The sequence below is a fragment of the Miscanthus floridulus genome, chromosome 18 (assembly GCF_019320115.1).
Source record: "Miscanthus floridulus cultivar M001 chromosome 18, ASM1932011v1, whole genome shotgun sequence".
Taxonomy (NCBI): Eukaryota; Viridiplantae; Streptophyta; class Magnoliopsida; order Poales; family Poaceae; genus Miscanthus; species Miscanthus floridulus.
Genome location: NC_089597.1, coordinates 120,627,304 through 120,651,145, shown reverse-complemented (window position 1 = coordinate 120,651,145; position 23,842 = coordinate 120,627,304). Strand labels below are relative to the sequence as shown.

Below are 23,842 nucleotides of genomic sequence, written 5' to 3'. Positions count from 1 at the left end.
GTGATGACGGGCCATGAAATGGTTCTTGCTAACCGATAGATCTACTCAAGATCAAACATGTCTTAACCACACGCTATGCAACGTTTAAGATTTACGCAAAAACATCCGATAAAAACATAACTCATCGCTTAAGATATAGATGAGATCAGTTTCAGATTAGCAAACGATGAGTTAAATAAGATATAAGGCTGATCCAGATCAATCTCAATCGGACAGAGTGATATTGCTATAATTAAATAAACAATGAAAGCAATAAGCAATATCAGTAACTTAATGAATCTACCAAAGACTGCCACTCTAAGATAGAGCCGATAACTTGACCTTGATCCAATTCAAGCAGTGGGGTGAGAGGCAGAATCACACAGGCCGTACTTGAATTAGGCAAGAGTCGATAACTAGCTTATATCAGAGCCACAGTGGGGGTCGACCGGATCGATGCAGCCATACGAACAGAGGTATAAACCATGACGGTACTTAGAAGCAGTGGAGGTCGATCGGATCGATGCAGCCATACTTGCCGAAGAACTCGCTGAGATCTACTCTACTCCTACTCCTAAGGGGTGGCCGGAGCAAAAAAAAAAGTAATTGACTTGTATTTGATTGATTGGTTGATTTTTTACAATAGCCGGGGTTTGGTATTTATACCCGGGGCCTAAAATGAACCCTACTCGAGTACGACTTAATACAATATTTGGCATAATGAAAACATTCCTAATTTAAGATAATTTGGAATATAATCTTTTTCTTTTTGTAGAGTCCAGCATGTCTCGTCTCAGCGCCGATCATAGCCTCCGTCGTTATCTGCTAGCGCTATCTGAATAAAGCTGATTCTACCGTTTCATCCGAATCAGCTGGTTTCGATCTGCACGTAACTGATCCCCTACTATCGTGATCCTGGGAGCTTCCGAGCTTCTGAGATCCTTCTACCAAATTCCGGTGTAAACAGGAGAGAAAGGGAAGAAGAGAGGCCTTGCTGTGGGCCTGCGATGGGCCTTGCCGCGCCATGCGCCGTGGCGCGTCAGTGCTGCGCCCAGATCCGTGGTGCGGCAGCCCTGGTCACGTCAGCGTTCAGCGGCCCTGGTCGCTGCCACGTCGCCGCTCCTGCTGCGCCCCATGAATGACGCGGTAATGTGATTTCACTGCGTCATGCGAATAGACGCGATCAAAAGTATTAGTTAAAAAAACAAAAAAATATTAAAGAAAAATCTCGGCGTGTCGCTAACATCGGTAGCATCCTGTGAACCGTGGCTCATCACACGAGCAAGTGGCAGCCTCTTGAGGTTGGTACTACTAGTGTGAAACTCTAGTAGTACGTAGTACATACAATTTAATAAGTAGGGGGTGTTTGGTTTCAGGGACTAAAGTTTAGTCCGTGTCATGTCGAACGTTCGGATACTAATTAGGAGGATTAATTATGAGCTAATTAAAAAATTAATTACACAGGAGTAGACTAATTTACGAGATAAATCTTTTAAGCATAATTAAGGCATCATTAGCACATATTTACTGTAGCACAACATTATCAAATCATGGACTAAATAGGCTTAAAAAATTCGTCTCGCAAATTAGTCGCAATCTGTGTAATTAGTTATTTTTTTAATCTATATTTAATACTCCACGCATATATCCAAATATTCAATGGAACAGGGACTAAAATCTGGACTAAGGAACCAAACACCCCCTACTCCATACACAAGCATATGCATTCACCAAGGATACGCTGTTCACTGGTACTACCATCGTACATTCTATAATATAATACTATAAAGCTGCAATGAAATACATGGTACATTCTTGTCAGTTGTCACCTTGTGCCCTTCCATACGAAAATGCAAAAAATAAAAAAACAAAATCCCTAGATGGAGAGTCCTGAAACTATGATGTTTCCGTGCTGATTCACACTCTTCGTTTGACAGGCAAGAGCCACCTGTGACGGTCAGTGCAAGCTATTTTTGCATGTAAGGCTCACAGTTTCACACACACTGCACACGTTGACAGGCTGTGTGCTATAAGCATGCTAAAATGTTCCATAGGTAGGTCTTAGATGTTGATTAACACTGACCTAATTAGAAGATAAATGGAGGTGTTCCAGCGATGGCAGAGCACAACATGCTAGCTTGTACATGTTTTTTTACAAGAACACCGGGGGCATGAGAGGCTCGTCTAAAAGATTTACCATTGATTCTGGCCCGACCCACAAAGAGTGACATTCTCACTTACTGAGAAGTCAACTATTTACAACTTTGATCTAAGAAGCAAAAGTTAAGAAAGCTATCGGAAGACAGAATCTAGGCAGCAAAAGCCGAAATCCAAAGATTGCTGGATGGCAAAGTCATCAGAGAAGTGCAATTCACAACTTGGCTAGCAAACCTAATTATGGTAAAGAAGAATGGAACAATAACGCACGTGCATAGATTTCACTGATCTAAACAAGACTTGTTCTTGTTCAAAAGACAACTTCCTCACTCCCTCAATGTTACAAGAACGTCCTTCTCACTTTTTGAGAAGTCAAATATTTTTAACTTTGAACAAATAGATATAAGAAAATAATAATAATATTTATAGTATATAATTAGTATTATCGCTGAATATTTTTATAATAAACTTATTTAGAGATATAAATGTTGCTAATATGTTTTACAAATTTAGTTATTTTTTTTCTAAAAATTTTTGTCCTGCACGAATAACACTTTTTGACGGAGGCAGTAGTGAATTGCCGTTTTGGTCCGTTTCCTTGGCGACGAATCTCAACGAAGCCATCAGATTTCCTTTCACCGACTTCATTGACAAGACGACATGCGTGTCCCTTTGCTCATTGAAAGACGACGTGCATGTTCCTTTGCTCCAATTCCAAATGTGTAACGTCAGTCATATTTTCACTTTGACTTATAGTTCCAAAAAAAAAACTTATTTTGACTATAGATAAGATTTGGACCGCCGGCATTTGGCTGGCTGATTTTCGGCTGCTGCTGCTAACGGTGCTGATTTATTGTGATCGAAAAGGTCGCCGAGGGCTTGGTCGCTGCCCAGTCGTGTGTGTTGAACTTATTCGTTCGCCCTTCGTCCTTTTGGGGGGGGGGGGGGGCTGCCCTCTCTTTTATAGACCAAGGGGGAGCAGGAGTTACAGATTGAAGAAAGAGAAAAATATCAAAGGTATTGAAGATCCTTCGAGGGAGCCGGGTCTTCCTTTTTCCCTGTGCCTGCCCTGCTTAACACGGCAGACCGTGTCAGAGATGGCGTGTTTGCTGATCTTCGTAGGCCATACCCTGACCTTTTTTAGCAAGTGGGTGCGTCCCATCCTGTGCCGGCGGACGATGCGGCGTGCCGAAGAGCTGAGCTATGACCCCTCGGGGAGTAACAGGAGAAGTGACAATACGCCTGTCACTGTAGATGAGGTGATTTCTATCTTGGACCGTAGTGGCTGTCATATGCCTGTGTCAGTATCCACGTCCGAGGACCGAAGGCGGCGCCTACTATACTGTGGGACAAAAGTTAGAGCCTACAATACTATTCAGGCACTGTTACGTCGAAAAGGGCCTAAAGCGCCCGTCCCGTCGTAAACTGACGGTACTTTCCAGCGGGCGTGCAGGGCATGGTCTTCGGTACTGCGTTTGACTCGAACGTCCTGTCATACCCTATGCCTATTATTAGGAAGGAGCAGGGAGCGACCGTCGAGCGAGGCGGTGCCCGTCCTAGGATGTCGGGCGAGGCGGAGCCAGCCCTCGGGGGTCGGGCGCGGCGAAGCCCGCCCTCAGACGTCGGGCGAGACGGAGCCAGCCCCTAGCCCTCGGGCGAGGCAGAGGCTAGCCCCTAGCCATCGGGCGAGGCAGAGGCCGGCCCTTGGGGGTCGGGCGAGGCGGAGCCCTCCCTCGGACGTCGGGCGAGGCGGAGCCAACCTTCTGTCGCTCGGGCAAGAAGAATAGCAATGCCCTTGTCTGGCTGGAAGCGTCAATGTTCGATGGTTATTAGTCCTACCTCGTTGGGTACCCTGGTATTAGGTCCTCGATAGTAGCCCCTGAGCCCTCGGGTGATTTGGATAGAGTCGCCCGGAGGGATGTCGATTTGTTAGAGGGTGCGTGCGAGCGCACCCGCCGGGTGTAGCCCCGAGCCCCCCGGGTGATTCGAATTGAATCGCCCGGGGGGGTAATTTCGGATCCTTCGTGGGTAAGGCCATGGGATTCAGTTTTTGTCAATTGGAAAGTTTTAAGGGAAACCTGGTATCCCGTTCGCGGGGATTTCGTCCAGGGTCTGCCTGGCTGGGGCTCGATTGTGGAACGAGGCCCTACCGATGTTCGCGTACCTGCATCTTAGTCGCTCACAGTACCTGTCCCTCGTAGGGATGGCTATTGAGATTGTTGGGCCGACCCTTGGGTTGTCTAGGCCTATATAGGCCAGAAGGTAAATCTTCTAACCCGTGTCCCCTCTGTGGGAAAAGAGTCCAATCCGTTCAGGAAGACGAACCGCCTGGCGTGATTTTGGTGGGAAGGGATAGGGATTGCTGGCGCATATCCCACAGCATGACGCGGCGGTGTGTCGTGGCAGGCTCGGAGATCGAGACGGACGGTTGCCCTTCTCGCGTCCGTCGCCCCTATAAAACCACGGGATTCGCTCCTAGGGTTCCGTACTTCGCCATTTTGCCTTCGCATCATCCACCTCCGCCGCTAATCGCTAGAGCCTCCCGTACTCGTATCGCGGCCGCCGCCAAGCTCGCACCCGCATCGCAGCCGCCGTTGAGCTCGCGTCCTCCCTCCTTCCAATCATTTTAATGGAGCCGTAGGGTAGATCCAGCATCACCCCTCAGCGCCTGGAGGGCCTCATTCGCCGTGGCCTCCTTCGCTCGCTGACTGCCACCGAGGAGTGGCGGCTGCCTGGTGATGAGGATGAACCATCACCACCCGAAGGGTATGTCGTATCTTTCGCCCACTTCCATGAGCGGGGATTCGCCATACCTGCTCACCCATTCCTTCGGGGTTGTTGAATTACTACCTGGTGAAGTTGCAGCACCTTACCCCCAATGGGATCCAGCACATCGTGGCGTTCGTCGCCCTGTGCGAGGGGTTCTTAGGGATTGATCCCCATTTCAACCTATGGCGGCATATCTTCGCCATCAACCTTCTAAAGAGGTGGGTCGGGAAGTAGGAGCTGCCCGTGCTGGTGGGATACGCCGGCATTCACCTCCGTAGCAACCGGTCAGATGCGTATCCACTAATGCATCTGTCCACCTCTAACAAGGGGTGGCATTTGCAATGGTTCTATGTCAAGAATGACGCCTCCACCCCCTACCAGTCTTCTCCGGGTGCGTCATCAAGGAGGCCCCGGGATCATAGAGGTGGGGGTCCCAATCAAGGAGAAGGAGAACATTAACGACCTTCTCGCTGCCCTCTAGACTTTGAAGGATAGAGGCATGAAGGGTTTAGGGATCATCGGCACCTACCATGCGAGGAGGGTGGCGCCGCTGATGGCGCGCGTGCTTCCCCTGCACTAGATGGTGCCCGGAGCACCATCCGAAGGGATGGTGCTTGTCGACGAGGCGCTCCCTCCGTCCGAGGTGGCGCAACGCATCAAGGAGGCGATGGAGCCTTCGAAGGACTCCACTGGCGTCATCCTTGATTTCATTTTCCCGGTGCCGAGGCATCCCCCAAAGCGGCCGGAGCCGTGGTTTATTGACTTCGTAAGTTTTCCTTTTCCATACTCCTTTTTTGCTTGAATTTTCAACCCCTTGAAGCTAACCCTAGGGATGGCAGGACCAGCGGGGGGGTCTCTTCTTCAAGGATAGCCTGGCTTCATTGCAGAAGGATCAGACACTGGCGAAAGCGAACCATATCGTGGCTGAGTGGGACAAAAAGTCGAGGGAGCTTAGGAAGAAGAAGCTATTATGGAAGCAGTAAGCATGTGATCGAGGAGAAGAGACAGGTAGTGACGACGATGACGACAGCATGGTAGCCGTCGGCATTGATTGGGATGTCTTGGCAGACGAAGATATGCTGACAGGCGCCCATCAACCCATGCAGGGACCCTTCCTGTTCCATGCGGAGGGAAGTGAGTCTGTGAGATCGGTGGAGATGGGCCGAACCATCGGCTCGTCCGTGAGGCCGATGGGAGCTGGAGAATCTGCCGCCCCACCCGGTGTGCCACCGGAGGATCGATGGATGGGAGGCGGATCGGCCGCCGCCCCTGAAGCATCGACGGAGAGGGGCGGCTCTGTCATCGCGCCCTCAGAGATAAGGGAGGCCAGCCCCCCTGCCCGGGAGTAGGGAGCAGGCTCAAAGCGGTCCCGCCCAGACGAGTCGGAGCAGGGGTCTAGGGGTTCATCCCCGAAACGTTCCCACCGCCCCAAGGCGTCAGAGTAGGCCACTGATTCCCTTATTTTCCCCCTTTTTATTCTCCTCTTTCGACCTTATGCCTTTTTCCTTCTTGTAGATTCTTGCGGTGAGGTCGCTCTCTAGGGCTGGCGCCTAAGAAGAGCCTTGCCCTTCAGGCAGGGCGGACGGCACTGCCCGACATCGGCTCTGTTTTAGGCAGGAGCAGTGCTGATGCTACGGCCTTGTTGGCTGATTCGATGGCGCCCGTGGTGGTGTCCGCGCCCTTGGTGGTTGCTGAGCAAGCGGCGTCCCCCATGGCGGGCGCGACACCGCCAGCTGAGGGTCTGGCGTCACTAGTGGTGGTGGCTGTGACCGCTCCAAGCCAAGAGCAGCTGGACGCCGCCCCGGTGGTGTTCGAAGGGGCACCGCAATCTGTGCCTCCGGAGGCCCAAGAGACGGTGCCCGACATGGGCTGGACGGAGGAGGATTCGACCGGATCGCTCCTGACCCTGACGAGCTAGGTGCAGTCGGACACGGCCACTGTGGTGTCCGAGGGAGCGACATAGTCCATGCCGCTGGAGGCCTAGGCAGAGGTGACCGCGACCACGACAAGCCCGGCGGGGCTGAATGTTGCCATGGTGGCATCCGAGGGGGCTGCGCAATCTACACCTCCTGCGGCCTAGGCTGCGGCGCCCGAGACAGGCTAGATGGAGGAGGACATGGCCAGAGGGCCTCAGGGCATCGTGGCAGTGGTGTATAGGATCAGTAGGAGGTTGCCTTTGGCCCTATTGTTGGGGGGAGCCGTTCCCTCATGTGGGAGGAGCTACCGCTCTAGTGGATGGCTGCGGAGGACCCAACGTCTGCTCATTTCTCGCTTGATGATGCTACCGAGAGCATGGAACGGGATAATCTTGATGTCGGGTTCTCGGCTATGATGGACGCCTTGAGCTAGGCCAGTGGCATCCTGCGCAAAATCCTTGTTCCATCTAGTCGGGTATCCACTGCATCTTCTCCCTCGTTTTCTCTTTTCTTCACGTATTCTTGTGTTTTTGTATTTTTGATACCGGTCCTCTTTTTAGTGTATCGTTGCTCATAGCCGGAACAAATCCTGGTTCCTCCGTGATCAAAAAGCGGAAAGGGATCACCTTACCGAGGAGGCCCACCTGCGAGGAGATGTGGGCGCGTAGCTCGCTGCCGCCCAGCAGCGGGAGCCTGAGGCGCGTCGGGACGTGGAGGAAATCCATGGGATGTTTGAGGACCTGTCGGCGAGGGTAAAGTTGGACAAGGAGACAGCCGCTAGGATACGAAAGGAGCGAGATGAGTTGCTTTAGAAGGATGCTGAGGCCGGTCAGTGGACCATGGAGGTCCTGGCTGAGCTGGAGACAGAGAGGGATCTCCGGCGGAAGGCCGAAGAAAGGTCCGTGGCCCTGCAGCAGAGGGCGAACCAGGATGCCGAGGTGATCTCCTAGCTGTGTGGGGAGCGGGACGAGCTACGCTGGACTGAGGAAAGACTTTGCTCGGAGCACAGCACGGCCCGCGAGGAGCACGACCGGGCCATCCGAGAGCGTGGCGAGGCACGTCGGGAGGCCGTGGCCCTCCGGGCGGATCTTGGAGACATGGTGGTTTGAAGACTGGAGGCCAAGGAAGTTTCTACCGAGCTAGCCATGAAACTCGCCGAGGTGTGGGGGATCCTTCGGGCTGAAAGTGATGAGCATGATCTTCTTTGTGCTGCCATCGTGGTGGTCTGTGACAACCTACAGGTGGCGCAAGGAGAGGGGATCGACTCCCTCCCAATTCGTACTGCCGGTATCACGATGCGGGTGGGCCAGCTTGAGGAGGACGCCTTCCATGCCGGGATCACCCAAGCCTTCGTTGTTGCCCGTTCTCATTATGATTGAGAGATCAACTTGGAGGTATTGAGCCAAGGCTTCGCGTCTATCTATGAAGACCCCGAGCTAGACGAGATTGAGAGGGTGGTGACTCCCCTTGCGCGGAACCTAGCGAACAGGCTGAAAGAAATGGTTCTCCCTCTGCGGAAGTAGTTAGTTGAATAAGTTTGATAAACATTTATTCGTAATATGTGAACAAGTGTCGGTACTTCTGAAAATGGATTCGTGACTTTGTTTCACAATTTTGTTTCGTTTGTTTGATCTTACCTTCTTCCTTTTTTGCAAATGAGGAAAGATTTACCCGATCCAACCCCTTCATTTATTAAGATTGTAGGACCCAAGGTGTTTAGGGGAAACTTTGATTGTGCTGGCGAGCAAAATTACCGTACTCATCTGGGCGTGGGCTTTTTGCAGTCTTACCTATTTGTTCCCCCGGACCTTGTCGCCAGTCTTAATGCGAGGAAAAGGTCTGATGAAATGAGTTTGTTTCAAAAAAAGAAAGGAGGTACTCGTACCTTTATCAGCCCCCGAGTGAGATCTGACCCCTTGTGGTCGCTGGGGTCAGATGTTACTAGAGACCGGACCTCGAACTTACATTTGTATTCGCGCGTATCCTTTACTTAGGACTTTGGCGATCACTGTGTGATCGTGCGTATCCCTCTTGGATCAAGCGGCTTGAGCCCCCGAGCCCCTTAGGGTCTAATAGGGGCTAGCCATGTTTCACGTGTTACCCCATCCTTGGTTTCCGCAACCGGAGGGGCTGAGTTGACAATACTTGCCTCGATGACTTGAGTGTCGTGCTCAATGAGCTCGCTAACGGGTATGTTTGTGTGAAGTCTAGGTCCATCATTCGCTGATGGGGTCAGTATAGCCCTCATGTGGCATTTCACTACTTCTTAACCCGCCTCCTGGCAGATGCCCGAGCCGTTTGATAGGCTCAGGTGGCCCATTGGCCTCTCATCAATGGAGATTCTGTGGGTTTGGCTCGGGGTTAGAATCGAACGAGAAAGGTTGAAATGTCTTTGTCTGCTTCTAAGCGGGGTTGGGCAAGGCCACTGGGGCTCATTTCTGTTTTTTCTCCCCTGGCTCTGTTTGACGCGAGGCGGCCTCAAGCCCTTCGCGGGCCAGCCTTTGAACCTCGGTCGGTCGCTGCTCATATTGAATGAGGCGGCTGCCGCTTAAGCGTTGGGATGTAGGGATTTGCATATGCAATGTTTGGATATATGGATTTAGCGTATAATTTAATTGAAACAAAAGTGGGGGGTCGATAACGTTACCCTGGTGGTGTGAGCGACGGGAAGTTTTGACCAATTTTGTCCGTGCGGGGTTTGGGTCCGACGTCTGCGATGAGGTCGGTGTAACCTGTATAAACACTGCCATTTTTCATTTCTATTTCTCAGTGGCGATCTGAGTCGTTCGATTGATTTTAGGTGACCTAACAGTTTCTCCTTGAAGGAGATTCTACAGGAGGGGTCCCCTAAACCCCTCTCGGGAAGTCGGGAGCCAAAGCTTGTGGTGTGGGGAACTGTGAATTTGATTATGCTGGTGAACAAAAACACCGTAGCCATCGGAGCGTAGGGTCTGATAGTCCGTCCAGTTGTATTCAAAGTTTTATACCCACACATCGTGCTTCTGGTTTTAAACGTAAAGGGGGGGGGGCAGGCGAGTAGGATGTCTGAATAAGTAGACACTCTCGGTAGCCCCCGAACGATGTCTGTGCCCCTGCCATTGCTAGGGTCAGAAACTCGGTAATGAAACTAATGTGCAAAGCAAGGAAACATAGGTTCTTATCTTTCTGCGGCTGTTCGTTCATCGTTTTGCCTAGGCCATTTGATTGACCCAGGAGGCCCGACAGGACCTCCCCCGTCGGGTCATTCCATGGTCCTACCTAGGGAAGCGAAGAGTCGTCTGCATGCGGGTATCCCCTGGTTCCCGCGCCCGGCGTGCATTAGCGGCAGGCCACTCCCAGGCAACGTCTTGTCGATTAGAGTGCGTCCCATTGGTCCAGGCGTGTCCCCTCGGATTTCCATCAGCATTGATCTCCCACCAGTAATGAATAGGGGAAGACAGAGAGTTTTTCATCCTAACCTTTCGCCTTTCCTCAATTGCTATGCCTCTCCCTTAAATAGGGAGGGGGAGGGGAGTTCTCACCCCACTCCTTTGCCTGCTTCAGAACCGCTATCTCTTCTCCTTCCTTTCCACCAAATGAGTTTATGCATCGCGGTGGGTCCTAAGTGAGAGAGGGTAATGCCAGGGAGAGAAAAGCTCACAGATCCGCTAGTGAATCCAGAGCGTGATGTCGAGCTAGGGGTCATCCAACGTAAATGAGATGGTGCAGGCCACCTTTGCCGAGAAGGGGCCACTATTGCCGAAGGAGGGAGAGCACTGGAGGGTACCAAGCATCGTTGGCCTTGCCATCGTCCATTGCGGCCTTTCCTTGGTGGGAGACACCCCCCGCCTAGACACCATTGTTAGGGTTGTGGCTGATGATGATGGCGTAGTCCCTGGACGCCCTAGTGGGGGCACCGTTGTTAGGGTCGCAGCTGATGATGATGGCATAGTCCCTAGGTGCCCCGGTGGAGGTGCCGTTGTCAAGGTCACGGCTGATGACGATGGCATAGTCCCTAGGTGCCCCGGCAAAAGGCACCACAGTCGCCGATGTGGTGTTTGGCATTTGTAGAGGCCGGTGCCTTCGAGGATCCCATGGAACGGTAGGGCGTCGCTGCTGGGGAGCATGGTGCGGTGACCATAGTGTTCAATGTTCTAGGCATTGGTGAAGACCTTGCCATCGATGGTTTTCAACTTGTAGGTGCCTGGCCGGAGTTCTTCCGCGACAATATACGGCCCCTCCTAGGGTGGGGAGAGCTTGTGGTGATCTTTGTTGTTCTGTACAAGGCGGAGGATGAGTTCCCCAACATTGAAGGCTCGGTTCTGCACCCGTCGACCGTGGTACCATCGCAACGCCTGTTGGTACTTGGCTAAATGGAGAAGGGCGATGTCACGAGCTTCGTCTAGTTGGTCCATGGCTTCTTTGTGGGATGCCTCGGCTCCCTACTTGTCATATGCTCTGATCCTTGATGCTCCAGAGTTGAGGTTCGTCGAGAGGACAGCCTCGGACCCGTACACCATGATAAAGGTGTGTAGCCGGTGGCCTGGCTGGGAGTTGTCCTCAGGCTCCAGAGTACCACAGGGAGCTCAGAGACCCAGCATGCGCCAAACTTGTTCAACTGGTTGAAGATCCTAGGCTTGAGACCCTATAAGAGCATGTCGTTTGCGCGCTCGACCTGCCCGTTCATTTGGGGGTGCGCGACGGTAGCCCAATTGACTTGGATGTGTTGTTCGATATAGAATCGAATGAATTTCTTTCTAGTGAACTATGTGCTGTTATCTGTGATGATGGAGTTCGGTACTTCGAAGTGATGGATGATGTCAAGGAAGAATAGCACCGCTTGCTCAGACTTGATCATGGAGATGGGCCGAGCTTCGATCCATTTCGTGAACTTGTCTATAGTGACAAGCAAGTGGGTGTAGCCCCCGGGCGCCTTTTTGAGAGGCCCAACCAGATCAAGCCCCCAGATCGTGAAGGGCCACGTGATGGGGATCATCTAGAGTGCTTGAGCCAGGAGGTGAGTTTGACGAGCGTAGTACTGGCACCCTTCATAGGTGCGCATGATTTGCTCGGCGTTAGCTACCGTAGTGGGACAGTAGAAGCCTAGTTAGAATGCGTTTCCAACTAAGGTTCTAGGCATGGCATGGTGACCGCAGACCCCACCGTGGATGTCGCTTAGCAGAAGTTTTCCATGTTCGATGGGGATACAGAGCTGTAGGATCCCGGTGTGGCTCCGTTTGTAGAGTTCTCCCTCTACAAGAACGAAGGATTTGGCGCGACGTATGAGCCGTCGAGCCTCCGTCTTGTCTGTCGGTAGCGTGTCATGGAGGAGGTAGTCGAGGTAGAGCATTCTCCAGTCATCCAGAGGGTCAGGCTCTGTCGCTGGATCCTCTTCGAGCTCCATGACACTGAGGCCGGGCAGAGCGGTCGGTTGGTCAGCCCTCGGGGCTAGATCAGATGGGCCATCGTCGGTCCATTCTTACCCCTCATAGCGTACCAAGGGTTTATGCTGGTCGTTGGTGAAGATGCCCGTTAGCACCGGCTCTCGACCGGATGCCGCCTTTGCGAGTGCGTTGGCCGCCTCAGGATGTGATTGAGTTCGAGGTCGTCGAACTTGTCCTCTAGCCATCAGACTTCTTGGTAGTATGTAGCCATCTTGGTGTCGTGGCAGCTTGACTCCTTCATCACTTGGTTAACGACCGCTGAGAGTCGCCCCAAATATCGAGGCGTCGTATGCCCAACTTGATGGTGATGCGTAGACCATTGATGAGTGCTTTGTATTCGGCCACATTATTTGATGTGGGGAAATGGAGCCGAACCATGTACCTCATGCGGACCCCAAGGGGTGATACGAAGACCAGCCCCGCGCCGGCACCCTTCTTCATCAGCGATCCGTTGAACTACATCATCCAGTACTCTAGATCGATGACCGCCGATGGTGTCGGGACCTTGGTCCACTCCGCGATGAAGTCAGCCAATACCTAGGACTTGATCACCATTCGGGGAGCGTACGTGATGCCTTGATCCATCAGCTTGAGCGCCCACTTTACAGTTCTTCCTATGGCGTCCTAGCTATGGACGACCTCACCGAGGGGGAACGACGTCACTACTATCATAGGATGTGACTCGATGTAATGGCGTAGCTTCCTTTTGGTGATGAGGACGACGTATAGGAGCTTCTGGATTTGGGAGTAGCGGGTTTTGGAGTTAGACAGTACCTCGCTAATGAAGTACACAGGGCACTGTACCTTGAGGGTGTGCCCCTCTTCTTCCCGCTCTACTACTAGGGCAGCGCTGACCACTTGTGTGGTGGCCGCTATGTATAGCAGGAGGGATTCTCCATCACTTGGAGGAACTAGGATCGAGGGTTTTGTCAGAAGTAGTTTGACCATGTCAAGTGCCTCCTAGGCCTCGGCTATCCACTCGAAGCGGTCGACTTTCTTCAAGAGTCGATAAAGGGGAGTCCTCATTTGCCAAGGCATGAGATGAATCGGCTGAGGGCAGCAAGGCACCCTGCAACCCGTTGAACCCCCTTTATGTTCTGGATCGAGCCCATCCTTGTGATGGCTGAGATTTTCTCTAGGTTGGCTTCGATGCCACACTCGGAGACAATGAAGCCGAGCAACATGCCCCTCAAGACCCCAAAAACACATTTCTCGAGATTGAGTTTGATGCAATTTTCCCAGAGTTTCGCAAAGGTTTGCTCAAGATCGGCGACAAGGTGGTCAGCCCATTTGGACTTAACTACGATGTCGTCGACGTAGGCCTCAATGGTCCACCCGATAAGGTCTCCGAAGTAGTTGAGCATACAGCGCTGGTAAGTGGCCCTAGCGTTTTTAGACCAAACGACATTAAGATGTAGTAGAACAATCCGAAGGGGGTGATAAAAGACATCGCGAGCTGGTCAGACTCTCTCATCATGATTTGGTGGTAGCCAAAGTACGTATCAAGGAAGTAGAGGGTTTTGCACCCTAAGGTAGAGTCGACTATTTGGTCTATGCATGGCAAAGGAAATGGGTCCTTTGGGCATGCCTTGTTGAGGCCCATATAGTCAACACACATCCTCCATTTCCCGTTCTTCTTTCATACAAGGACGGGATTGGCTAACCACTCTAGGTGGTGTACTTCCCTGATGAACCCAACGGCCAACAACTTTGCTATCTCCTCACCGATGGCCCTGCCCTTTTCCTTGTCGAAGCGGCGCAGGCGTTGCCTCACCGGTTTGGAGCCGGGATGGATTTTTAGGGTATGCTCGGCGACCTCCCTCGGAATGCCTAGCATATCCGAGGGTTTCCATGCAAAGATGTCTTTGTTGTCGCGGAGGAAATTGATGAGTGCGCTTTCCTATTTGGAGGAGAGCGTGGTACCAATGCGTACCGTTTTACCCTTAGAGTTGCTGGGATCTATGAGGACCTCCTTGGAGCCCTCGGTAGATTCGAACGACCCGGTCGACCTCTTTGCGTTGGGCGCTCCTTCGGCGACCTCCTCCCTGAGGGTGGCGAGCTCCTCAGAGGCGATGATCGTTGTGGCATGGCCATAGAACTCAACCTCGCACTCGTAGGCACGCTGGAAGGAGGTGCCGACGGTGTTGATCCTGTAGGGGCCTAGCATCTTCAGCTTGAGGTACGTGTAGTTGGGGATGGCCATGAACTTCGCATAGCATGGATGTCCCAGGATGGCGTGGAAGGTTCCGAGGAACCCTACTACCTTGAAGGTGAGGGTCTTAGTCCTATAATTGAACTGATCCCCAAAGGTAATGGGCAGATCAATCTGTCCGAGTGGCATGGCCTGCTTCCCGGGGACGACACCATGGAAAGGTGCTCGGATTGGGCGGAGGTGTGTTCGGTCGATGCCCATTACGTTGAGCGTCTTTGCATACATGATGTTGAGGCCGCTGCCTCCATCCATCAGAACTTTGGTGAGGTGCTTTGGGCAAACGAATGGGTCAACGACAAGCAGATACCTTCCAGGGTGTGGAATGGCGTCCGGATGGTCGGTCTGATCGAAGGTTATGGCGGACTCTGACCATCGGAGAAAAGGGGTGTGGCCGGCTGGGCCATGTAGACTTGGCGATGTGCGACCTTCTAACGATGTTTGGAGTCATAGGCCATTGATCCTCCGAAGATCATGAGGCAACCATCTGGCGTTGGAAAGCCGTCGTCCTTCTCCTCGGCGTCGTTCATAGCGGGGGTGGGTTCGTTCCCCTGTTCCCCTTTGTTGGAGCCTCCGGATAGGAACTTCCGCATGAGGCTTCAGTCCTTGAGCAGATGCTTTACGAGGAAGGTGTGAATCGGGCATGGCCCCTCGAGAATTTTCTCGAAGTGGTTTGGAGCGCCCTCCGCGAGCTTCCGACCACCCTTGCGGTCAGCAGCAGCCACGAGTGGGTCCTCACGTTGTTGCTTCTTGTTTTTCCTTTTGGTGGAACGATTGGAGGTGCCATCGCCGGCACCCTCGTCCCGCCTTGCCTTGCTCTCGAGGCGATCGAAGATCGCTCCGACTGCCTCTTCTTCTGAGGTGTGGCTGGTGGCGATGTCTAGGAGCTCCTTGGTGGTCCATGGGCCCTTGCATCATAGCTTATGAACCAAGGACTCGTAGGCCGTTCTGGACAGGAAGGCTCCTATCATGTCAGCGTCGGCGATGTTGGGAAGCTCGTTGCACTGCTGGGAGAAGCGTTGGATGTACCCACGAAGGGTCTCACCAGCCTTCTGGCAATAGTTTTTGAGGTCCCATGGGTTCCTAGGGCTTTTGTACGTGCCCTAGAAGTTTCCCATGAAGATCTTGTTTAGATCTGCCCAACTCGGAATTATGTTGGACGGCAGGTGTTCCAACCATGCCCGAGCCGAATTGGCCAAGAACAGTGGAAGGTTGCGGATAATGAAGTCGTCATTATTCGCACCACCGGCTTGACAGGCAAGCCGATAGTCTTCAAGCCAAAACCCGGGGTTTGTCTCCCTGGAGTACTTAGGGATATTAGTAGGTGGTCGATACCTTGGCGGGAATGCAACGTTGAGGATGTGTCGGCTGAAGGCCTGAGGCCCTAGGAGGCCAGGGCTCAGGCTCCGGTCCTCACCGCTATTGTAGCATCCGCCATGTCGAGGATGATAGCCACGGCGGGCTCCTTCCCTTGGGTCGCTGTAGGCGCGTCTGCAGGCATCGAGGGTGCTGCGTGCATCACGGTTGTGGCCGAGATGTTGATGCACCGTGATTGCAGCGCGCTGCTCGTTGCCTTGTGGCGCCTGGTGGACGGATGCATCCCTAGCGGAACGTACCGAGGGCATACACTAGCTAGTGTCGAGCTCGCGTCGCCGAGACAACGAGCTCTCCGCCTGCTGTGCTGCCGCACGCTCAAGTAGCGTGTGGATTTCACGGTGGGCCCGGCGATCCTCGAGCGTCGCAGCATCTGGAAGGCCACGGAGAAAGGCCATTGCGGCAGCGATGTTCTAGCTTGCTCGAGCAAAGTGGGGAAGGGTTTCATCATCGGCGATGATCCTTCAGTTTATGTCGCAGGCCATGGCGCGTGCGTGCCCTCCATCTCCACGGCGCCTGATCTCCTCGTTGATCTTCTCGTACTCCCGAACAAGTTGTTGTCCGGCCTCGTCCATCTCCCGCTTTCGGGCTCTTAGCTGCTCCACCCCAACATGAGGTGGGGCGGCTGTCCCTATCTTGGTTACGCCGCCGTGGTTGCCTCCTAGGGTAGTCTCCTCCGTGGAGACGCTTTTGATGTGTCCCTCAGAGGTTTTCACCATGAAATATTCCTGAGAGGGATGATGGCTTCCCCTGCTAGAGTCAGAGTCAGAATCTGACCCCGGCCCCTCCGCGAGGAGGCCGTGCAGGGATTCCGTAGCGCTTTCGATCATCCCTATGAACTCGTTGTTCGAGGGGGACAGGATCATGCGTTGTGCCACAAGGTGGCTAATGGTCGCCGCGGCGTTGTGGAGACCAAACGAAAACACGGTCGGGGTTCTCCGTGCAGAGTGTTCCGGAGAGAGGGTGAGGTGGCGCAGGTCCTCCCTGGACGGCTGTGGTCCAAGGGAGAAGCCGGGCTGGCACTCAAGCCCCCCGTTGTTGACGTTAACAGAGGGAAAAGACTGGATGGCCGCGTGGGCCAGCGCCAACTCTCCTCCCAATGTGACAATGAAGTCCAGGTCACCGAAACGCACGTGTGCGCTCAGAACCCAGCTGATTGCGTGGTTAGCCATCCGCGGCCTGATTTGGAACATGCAAAGCCCCCTACCTGGCACGCCAACTGTCGGTGTTTCGAACAAACACCGGCTAGTAAATTTATGATTGTTGCGCGTTAGACCCGGATGGTGCACTAAAGGACACGAGGTTTATATGGTTTAGGCTGAACGTTCCTACGATCAGTCTGCTGCTGCTCGTGTTATTAGTACCGAAAATGGTTCGTAGTAGGGGGTACAAACGGTTCAGAGAGGGACGAGTCCCAAGTCTCTGATGGAGTGATCGAAAAGGTCGCCGAGAGCTTGGTCGCTGCCCAGTCGTGTGTGAAGTGTTGTGTGTGTTGAACTTATTCGTTCGCCCTTCGTCCTTTTGGTGGGGGGGCCTGCCCTCCCTTTTATAGACCAAGGGGGAGCAGGGGTTACAGATCGAAGAAAGAGGAAAATATCAAAGGTATTGAAGGTCATTCGAGGGAGCCGAGTCTTCCTTTTTCCCTGTGCCTGCCCTGCTTAACACGGCAGACCGTGTCAGAGGTGGCGTGTTCGCTGATCTTCGTAGGCCATACCCTGGCCTTTTTTAGCAAGTGGGTGCGTCCCATCCTATGCCGGCGGACGGTGCGGCGTGCCGGAGAGCTGAGCTATGACCTCTCGGGGAGTAATAGGAGAAGTGACAATACGCTCGTCACTGTAGATGAGTTGATTTCTATCTTGGACCGTAGTGGCTGTCGTATGCCTGTGTCAGTATCCACGCCCGAGGACTGAAGGCGGCGCCTACTACACTGTGGGACAAAAGCCAGAGCCTACAATACTATTCATGCAATGTTACGTCGGAAAGGGCCTAAAGCGTCCGTCCCGTCGTAAACTGATGGTACTTTCCAGCAGGCGTGCAGTGCATGGTCTCCGGTACTGCGTTTGACTCGAACGTCTTGTCATACCTTGTGCCTATTATTAGGAAGGAGCAGGGAGCGACCGTCGGGTGAGGCGGAGCCCGTCCTAGGACGCCGGGCGAGGCGAAGCCAGCCCTCGGGGGTCGGGCGCGGCGAAGCCCACCCTTGGACGTCGGGCGAGGCGGAGCCAGCCCCTAGCCCTCGGGCGAGGCGGAGGCCAGCCCCTAGCCATCGGGCGAGGCGGAGGCCAGCCCTTGGGGGTCGGGCGAGGCGGAGCCCGTCCTCGGGGGTAGGGCGAGGCGGAGCCCTCCCTCGGACGTCGGGCGAAGCGGAGCCAACCTTCCGTCGCCTGGGCAAGAAGAATAGCAATGCCCTTGTCTGGCTGGAAGCGTCAACGTTCGATGGTTATTAGTCCTACCTCATTGGGTACCCCGGTATTAGGTCCCCGACAAGTCTCTTGTGCTTCCTGCAATTCTACCGTTTAGGCATGAGAGGTATTCCCTCGATCCTAGAATACTTGATCTTGTAGGATTTAAATTTTATTTTAAAATACTTGATCAGTTGACCATCTCACTTTTGAATATATCTTTTTTTCAATATACTCTTTTCTTTTTCTAACACTAGCTCCCTTCGTTTCAAATTATAAGTTGGTATAATTTTTTTTGGTACACAGTATATCTCTATCTTTCTCCTTCTTAATTTTGTGCACCAATACCCTCCTTAATTCCCGCGTCATACTAATTTGGGATGGAGGGAGTATGTTGGGCTAACAAATCTTTGCTTTAGCGCAAGTATACCCCTTGGCACACTGGCCTCCTTCATACACTGTTGGCTTATGCGTGACTTTCAGAATATCTTTGCTTATTTTCTTTGTCTACTTGCATATAGAAAAATGTATTTTGTATATACTATTTTTATGAAAACTTTCAATGATTTTTGTATCCATTGAAGAATTAGGGAAGAGGTAAGATAGTAATACTAGGCAATTGTATTGTAGCAGTTATAGATGTGCTTATGTGCTATTTTCATGCCATGTCGGTCTAATATAAGAATGATCCAAAATGTGAATTGTGCCGTGCCTCTTATTATGTCGAGATCTTAGACACAGACACAGCACGACCCACGTGGTATTATGTATTAGACCATGCGAAAGGATCATTTCCACAACTTGCCTTCAAACAGCACGGCCAGATCCAACTCCAATGACAAATACAACTGCATCTAGACTTCTAGAGCCTAAGTAAACTTTGTTAACTTTAGTTCCAAGTCATATTTTTTAATCTGATTAGGACGCCTCTTTTTGATAAATAATAAAGCTAAAAAAGATCGGGCTTAGAACAAATTAGATTGGCTTTATCTGTGAACGGAGGAAATATTGTACTAGGAAACCTATCCAGTTGTTGAAAAATCATCTCCTTATGACATATGAAATTATATTACTTATATTTACTTTATATAAATAAATATCATAATATATGTTAGTAGATGATTTAGCACTCGATATATGGACAACTAAATATATGTTAGCAAATGATGTGGTTTACTGATGTGAATAGCTTGAATGAAGATATAATTGTACATGCTAGTGGATGCTGTGTGGACAGCTTATATGAAGAAATGAAATGTTAATGAGGATTAAGAATATAAAGATATATAGATATAGATATCGATAGATATAAATATAAATATATCAATAAATACTCTTAAAGGTGTTGCAAAAAAGAAAATAAAATTACTCCTTTAATTTTATTTCAAATTATAAGATGTTTTAACTTTTTAAGTATATTACTTTTATCATATATCTAGGCATAATATATATCTAAGTATATAAAAAACTTACTGTGCTATGTATCTAGGAAAAGCAAAATGCCTTATAATTTTGAATGAAGGGAGTATATAAAATAGATAGAAGAGAAAGATGTTCAGTTCTCATTCCCTCTCTTCTGTTTTTTTTAAGAAATTGAGGTACGGTGATTTACAATAATTTTCTGTAGTCATGGATGACGTCACGTTCCGTCCAGAAGATTGGACCATTGGGAGGAGGGATGGATAGGCAAGCAGAGGAAGCTGTTACGAACAATCCCGGGACCGGGAGGCTGCTGGAGCCTGGAGGCGGCAAATTTTCAGCAGCCAAGCAAAGTATGAAAGCAACAACCGCTGACCCCTATATCAACCTCGCATGGCCTCATCTGGCATCAGTCCGACTATTCTAGTCCCCAATTGTCACCCACTGGCCACTGCCTTTCTCAAGCTCGTCCGACGTTGATACCATTGGCGGTCGCCATGGCCATGGCGCCGGACCAGCAGCAGCCACCTGCAGGGGCAGGGGCCTCCTCGACTGGCTCGACATCTCCTTGCCTCCGCGTACACGTACACGACACCACCCTCGTGCCTCCGTCTCCGTCACCGCCGGAGACCTCGCTCCCGCTCACCTTCTTCGACGTCTTCTGGCTGCAGTCCCTGCCCGTCGAGCGCCTCTTTCTCTACCGCCTCGGCCCCGACGCTGACGTCGCCGCCATCATCTCCAACCTCCGGGACTCCTTGCACCAAGCCCTCCGCTCCTTCTACCCTCTCGCCGGCCGCGTCCGCCTCACCCCCGGCTCGTCCGACCGCTACGAGCTGCACTACCGCCCGGGAGACGCCGTCACCTTCACCGTCGCCGAGTGCGACGACGAAGACGCGGACGCACACTTCGACGCCCTCGCCACCGACAAGCCCCGGGAGGTTGCCAAGATCGCCGCGTTCGTGCCGCCGCTGCCGGGGGGCGGCAGGCTGCTCGCCGTTCAGGTCACGCTCCTTCCGGCGCACCGAGGCCTCGCCATCGGCGTCACCGTGCACCACGCCGCCTGCGACGGCTCGGGCTCCACGCACTTCCTGCACACCTGGGCGGCCGCCTGCAGAGGCGGCGGCGCCGAAGCGCCGCTGCCGCCGCCTGTCATCGACCGGACTCTCCTCGCCGACCCAAGGTGCCTGTACGACGTCTTTTTCCAGACGGCGCCGAGCAGTGAAGAGTATCAGTTCGTCAAGATGTCCGCCGACCAGCTGTTCGCCACGTTCACGCTGTCCAAAGACGACCTGAAGCGCGTCAAGGATGCCGTGGCCGACGAGGCTGCGCGGCGCGGCGTCGCGTCGCCCCGGTGCTCCTCTCTCGTTGCCACCTTCGGCCTCGTCTGGTCGTGCTACCAGCGAGCCAAGGAGAGCAGCGGCGGCGGCGGCGCAGGAGAGGGCCCGATGGCTTACATGGTCTTCCCCGTCGACCACCGCTCGCGGATGAATCCTCCCCTGCCGGACAAGTACCTGGGCAACTGCGTCGGCCCAGCGTTCCCGCTGGCACCAAAGGACGAGCTGGCCGCGGCCGGCGCAGGCGGGCTCTTGAGCGCGTGCGCCGCCGTCGCCTCCTCCATCGACGAAGCTGTGTGCGACATCGGGACGTCAAGCATGGATGCGTGGATGGACCGCCTCAGGGAGCTAGTCCCGATGGGTTTACTGACCGTGGCCGGATCGCCGAGGTTCCGCGTCTACGACCTGGACTTCGGATTCGGCCGGCCGGCGAAGGTGGACATCGTGTCCGTGGCCAGGACGGGCGCAGTGGCGGTGGCGGAGAGCCGGGATGGCGACGGCGGGATAGAGGTGGGTGTCTCTCTGCAGCCGGCTGCCATGGAGAGGTACACGAAGTGCTTCGCGGATGCTATCGCGTGGCTCCACCAGAGGACATGAGAGCGACGACTGGTCTTTTACGGAATCATAGTGTGATGGAAAATTAATTTGTAATTTGTAATAAAATTGCCACTGCAAAATAATTAGTGTTACAAAGTAATTAATACATTGATATTTGTTAATGTGCAAGTGTTGTATAAATGTGTTGGTTTTTAGTGGCCATCCATGAGCACGTGCAAGGACTGACTCCATGCGCACATGCACGACAATTCGCACACCATCACAGCCACAGGGTTGCCAAGACATCGCCGTCTACGGTTCCGGTCCTAAGCATAATTAAAACTTGAGATCTGTTGATATAATAAGCACCCGAAAACCTACTCATTCCAGTTGTGTTGCATGGACCGATACTGAGTCAATTCGTAGACTCGTGCGGTGAGTAGCGGTGAGTAGCCCGAGGCAGGTTGATTCTGGCCGTCAGGGTGGGACCAGCGGTGAGTAGCGGCACGCGAGCACCACCAGCAATGGTCGCGCCCATGGGTGCTCTTGGCTCAGCCGGGGACGACTTGAGACACCCCGGCACGTGCACCCAGCCGCCATCGGTAGGGGCCGCAACGGTAGCGGCGGCCCACGACAGTTGTAAAACGCTTGGTGTTACACAGTGAATCACTTGCTAAAACATGTCATGAGCATCATACTTAAGTGATATTGCATGTGGTGTGATGGATAGGTAAAGCATTGTAATTTAAACGAATCGTAAAAACTTAAAACGAAAGGTTGTTCGCGACTTATGAAATTATCAAGTTAGGATGTTCGCGAATTTTTATTAAACAAAAACACTATAGAACATGCATGAGAGGCCTAAATAAGTTTGGGAGTGCAAACTTTGTAGAGGGTGATGAAATACTTGCTATTGAAAAACAATATGGCTAAGTGGTATTTCTAATAGCTTAGAAATGCAATCTGAAATAGAGTTGATTCAAGACTTAGAGAAAATTTCACGTTGGAAACAGCTTGACATAACCATGTTTGTCAATTTATTTAGAAGAATCAGGTTAGGGAGTGAAGGGGTGCTTTAGCTTGGTTTGGTAGACCTATGTGCTAACTTGGGGGTGGAAGGGGTGGTTTGGAGGTAGGAGTAACGGTTTAGGATTTTTTTGCGCTTTAAAAACGGTGCATGCATTGTTTCCGGCCGCCGCCTCTATCTGAGCGAAGTCACCGGCCCGGGTGAGCTCAACGTCGTGGCCCTGGCACACCTAGCGTGTGCACTCGTGCTGCCACGCATGGCTGGCCATCACTGCTGCTGCCCCCATGCTAGCTGCCGTGCCCAGGTGTCCCTGCGCCTGCTGCCCCGACATCGCGGCGCCGGTGTGTAGGTGCACGTGCACCCTGCGCGTGGCCGCCTGCTGCGCGCTCGTCGCTGCCTCTGCTATCGCTGCCATCGCATCACCTTGTTGCGCGCTGCCCTGCACCGCACCACGTGCTTCCGCACGCTGCGCTGCTGCGCGCCGATCGCTGTGCCACGACCCAGCTCAGCGCTGCGTTTCTCGCTCGCCTGGGCTCCACACGCGTGTAGCCGAGCCACCATCGCCTCGCCATTCATAACGTTGAGGCGCGCGGGCCGCACCGGCCGTGGGGGTGTGCCTGTCGGCTTGTGCTTGGCCACGGGGTGTTCCCATCGTGCTAACAACGTCACGCCAAGCCACGTTGAGTCACGGCTGCATCCCCACTACCGTCCGTTACCTCTCTGCCCGCACCCCTGCCCCTGTCATCGCTGTGCCGTGCTTGTGCGCCTGGTGCGAGATGTCGCGTTCCACCATTCATTGCGCCACTGCTTCGCCACCACGCCCCTCTTTGGTTGCCCCATCCGCTTTGATTGCGGCTCAGTCGAGCCCAATTTGGAGCGGCGCCCGCCACCATGCCGTTAAGACCCATCCCTCCCCCGTGTCGTGGTCAGCCACCGCACTGAGCCCCCGGTAAAATTGACTGCACCTTTAGCTCCGCACTGAGCCTCTTTGCGTCGTGCGCATGCTAGCCGCAGCCCTAGTGCCATCTCCTCACCGTGGACGCGGTTGTGCCATTGCGGCCGCCGGTCACCCCCGCTGTGCGCACGTGGCCAGCTTCGCTCGGGTTGTCTCCGGCCGAGCCAGCATCCCGAATAGGTCTCAGGTGAGTCTTCATTGCTCGCCTGCCCCCGTATCGCCTTGTGGTTGCGGCGGCTCATCGGAACGCCCTTGTCATTGCCGCAGGATCCACGCCGGCATAGCCAGGCCTTGCTATGGCGTCTCGACCCGTGTTTTCATTGCCCATCGATCCGCGTCTG

At 53.0% G+C, this 23,842-nt stretch overlaps 2 protein-coding genes across 2 annotated transcripts; one reads left to right on the top strand and one right to left on the bottom strand.

The window, feature by feature from the left end:
* Window positions 1-7,792: 7,792 nt before the first annotated feature.
* Window positions 7,793-14,708, bottom strand: LOC136524495 (uncharacterized). Its single transcript, XM_066517846.1, has 2 exons — window positions 14,178-14,708; window positions 7,793-7,933 (listed from the first exon to the last, which is right to left on the bottom strand). Exons 1-2 carry the CDS (start codon window positions 14,706-14,708, stop codon window positions 7,793-7,795), a joined length of 672 nt encoding a protein of 223 aa, XP_066373943.1.
* A 5,367-nt stretch (window positions 14,709-20,075) lies between these two features.
* Window positions 20,076-21,669, top strand: LOC136521436 (malonyl-CoA:anthocyanidin 5-O-glucoside-6''-O-malonyltransferase-like). Its single transcript, XM_066515172.1, has one exon. It carries the CDS (start codon window positions 20,146-20,148, stop codon window positions 21,577-21,579), a length of 1,434 nt encoding a protein of 477 aa, XP_066371269.1. The 5' UTR covers window positions 20,076-20,145; the 3' UTR covers window positions 21,580-21,669.
* The last annotated feature ends 2,173 nt before the right edge of the window (window positions 21,670-23,842 follow it).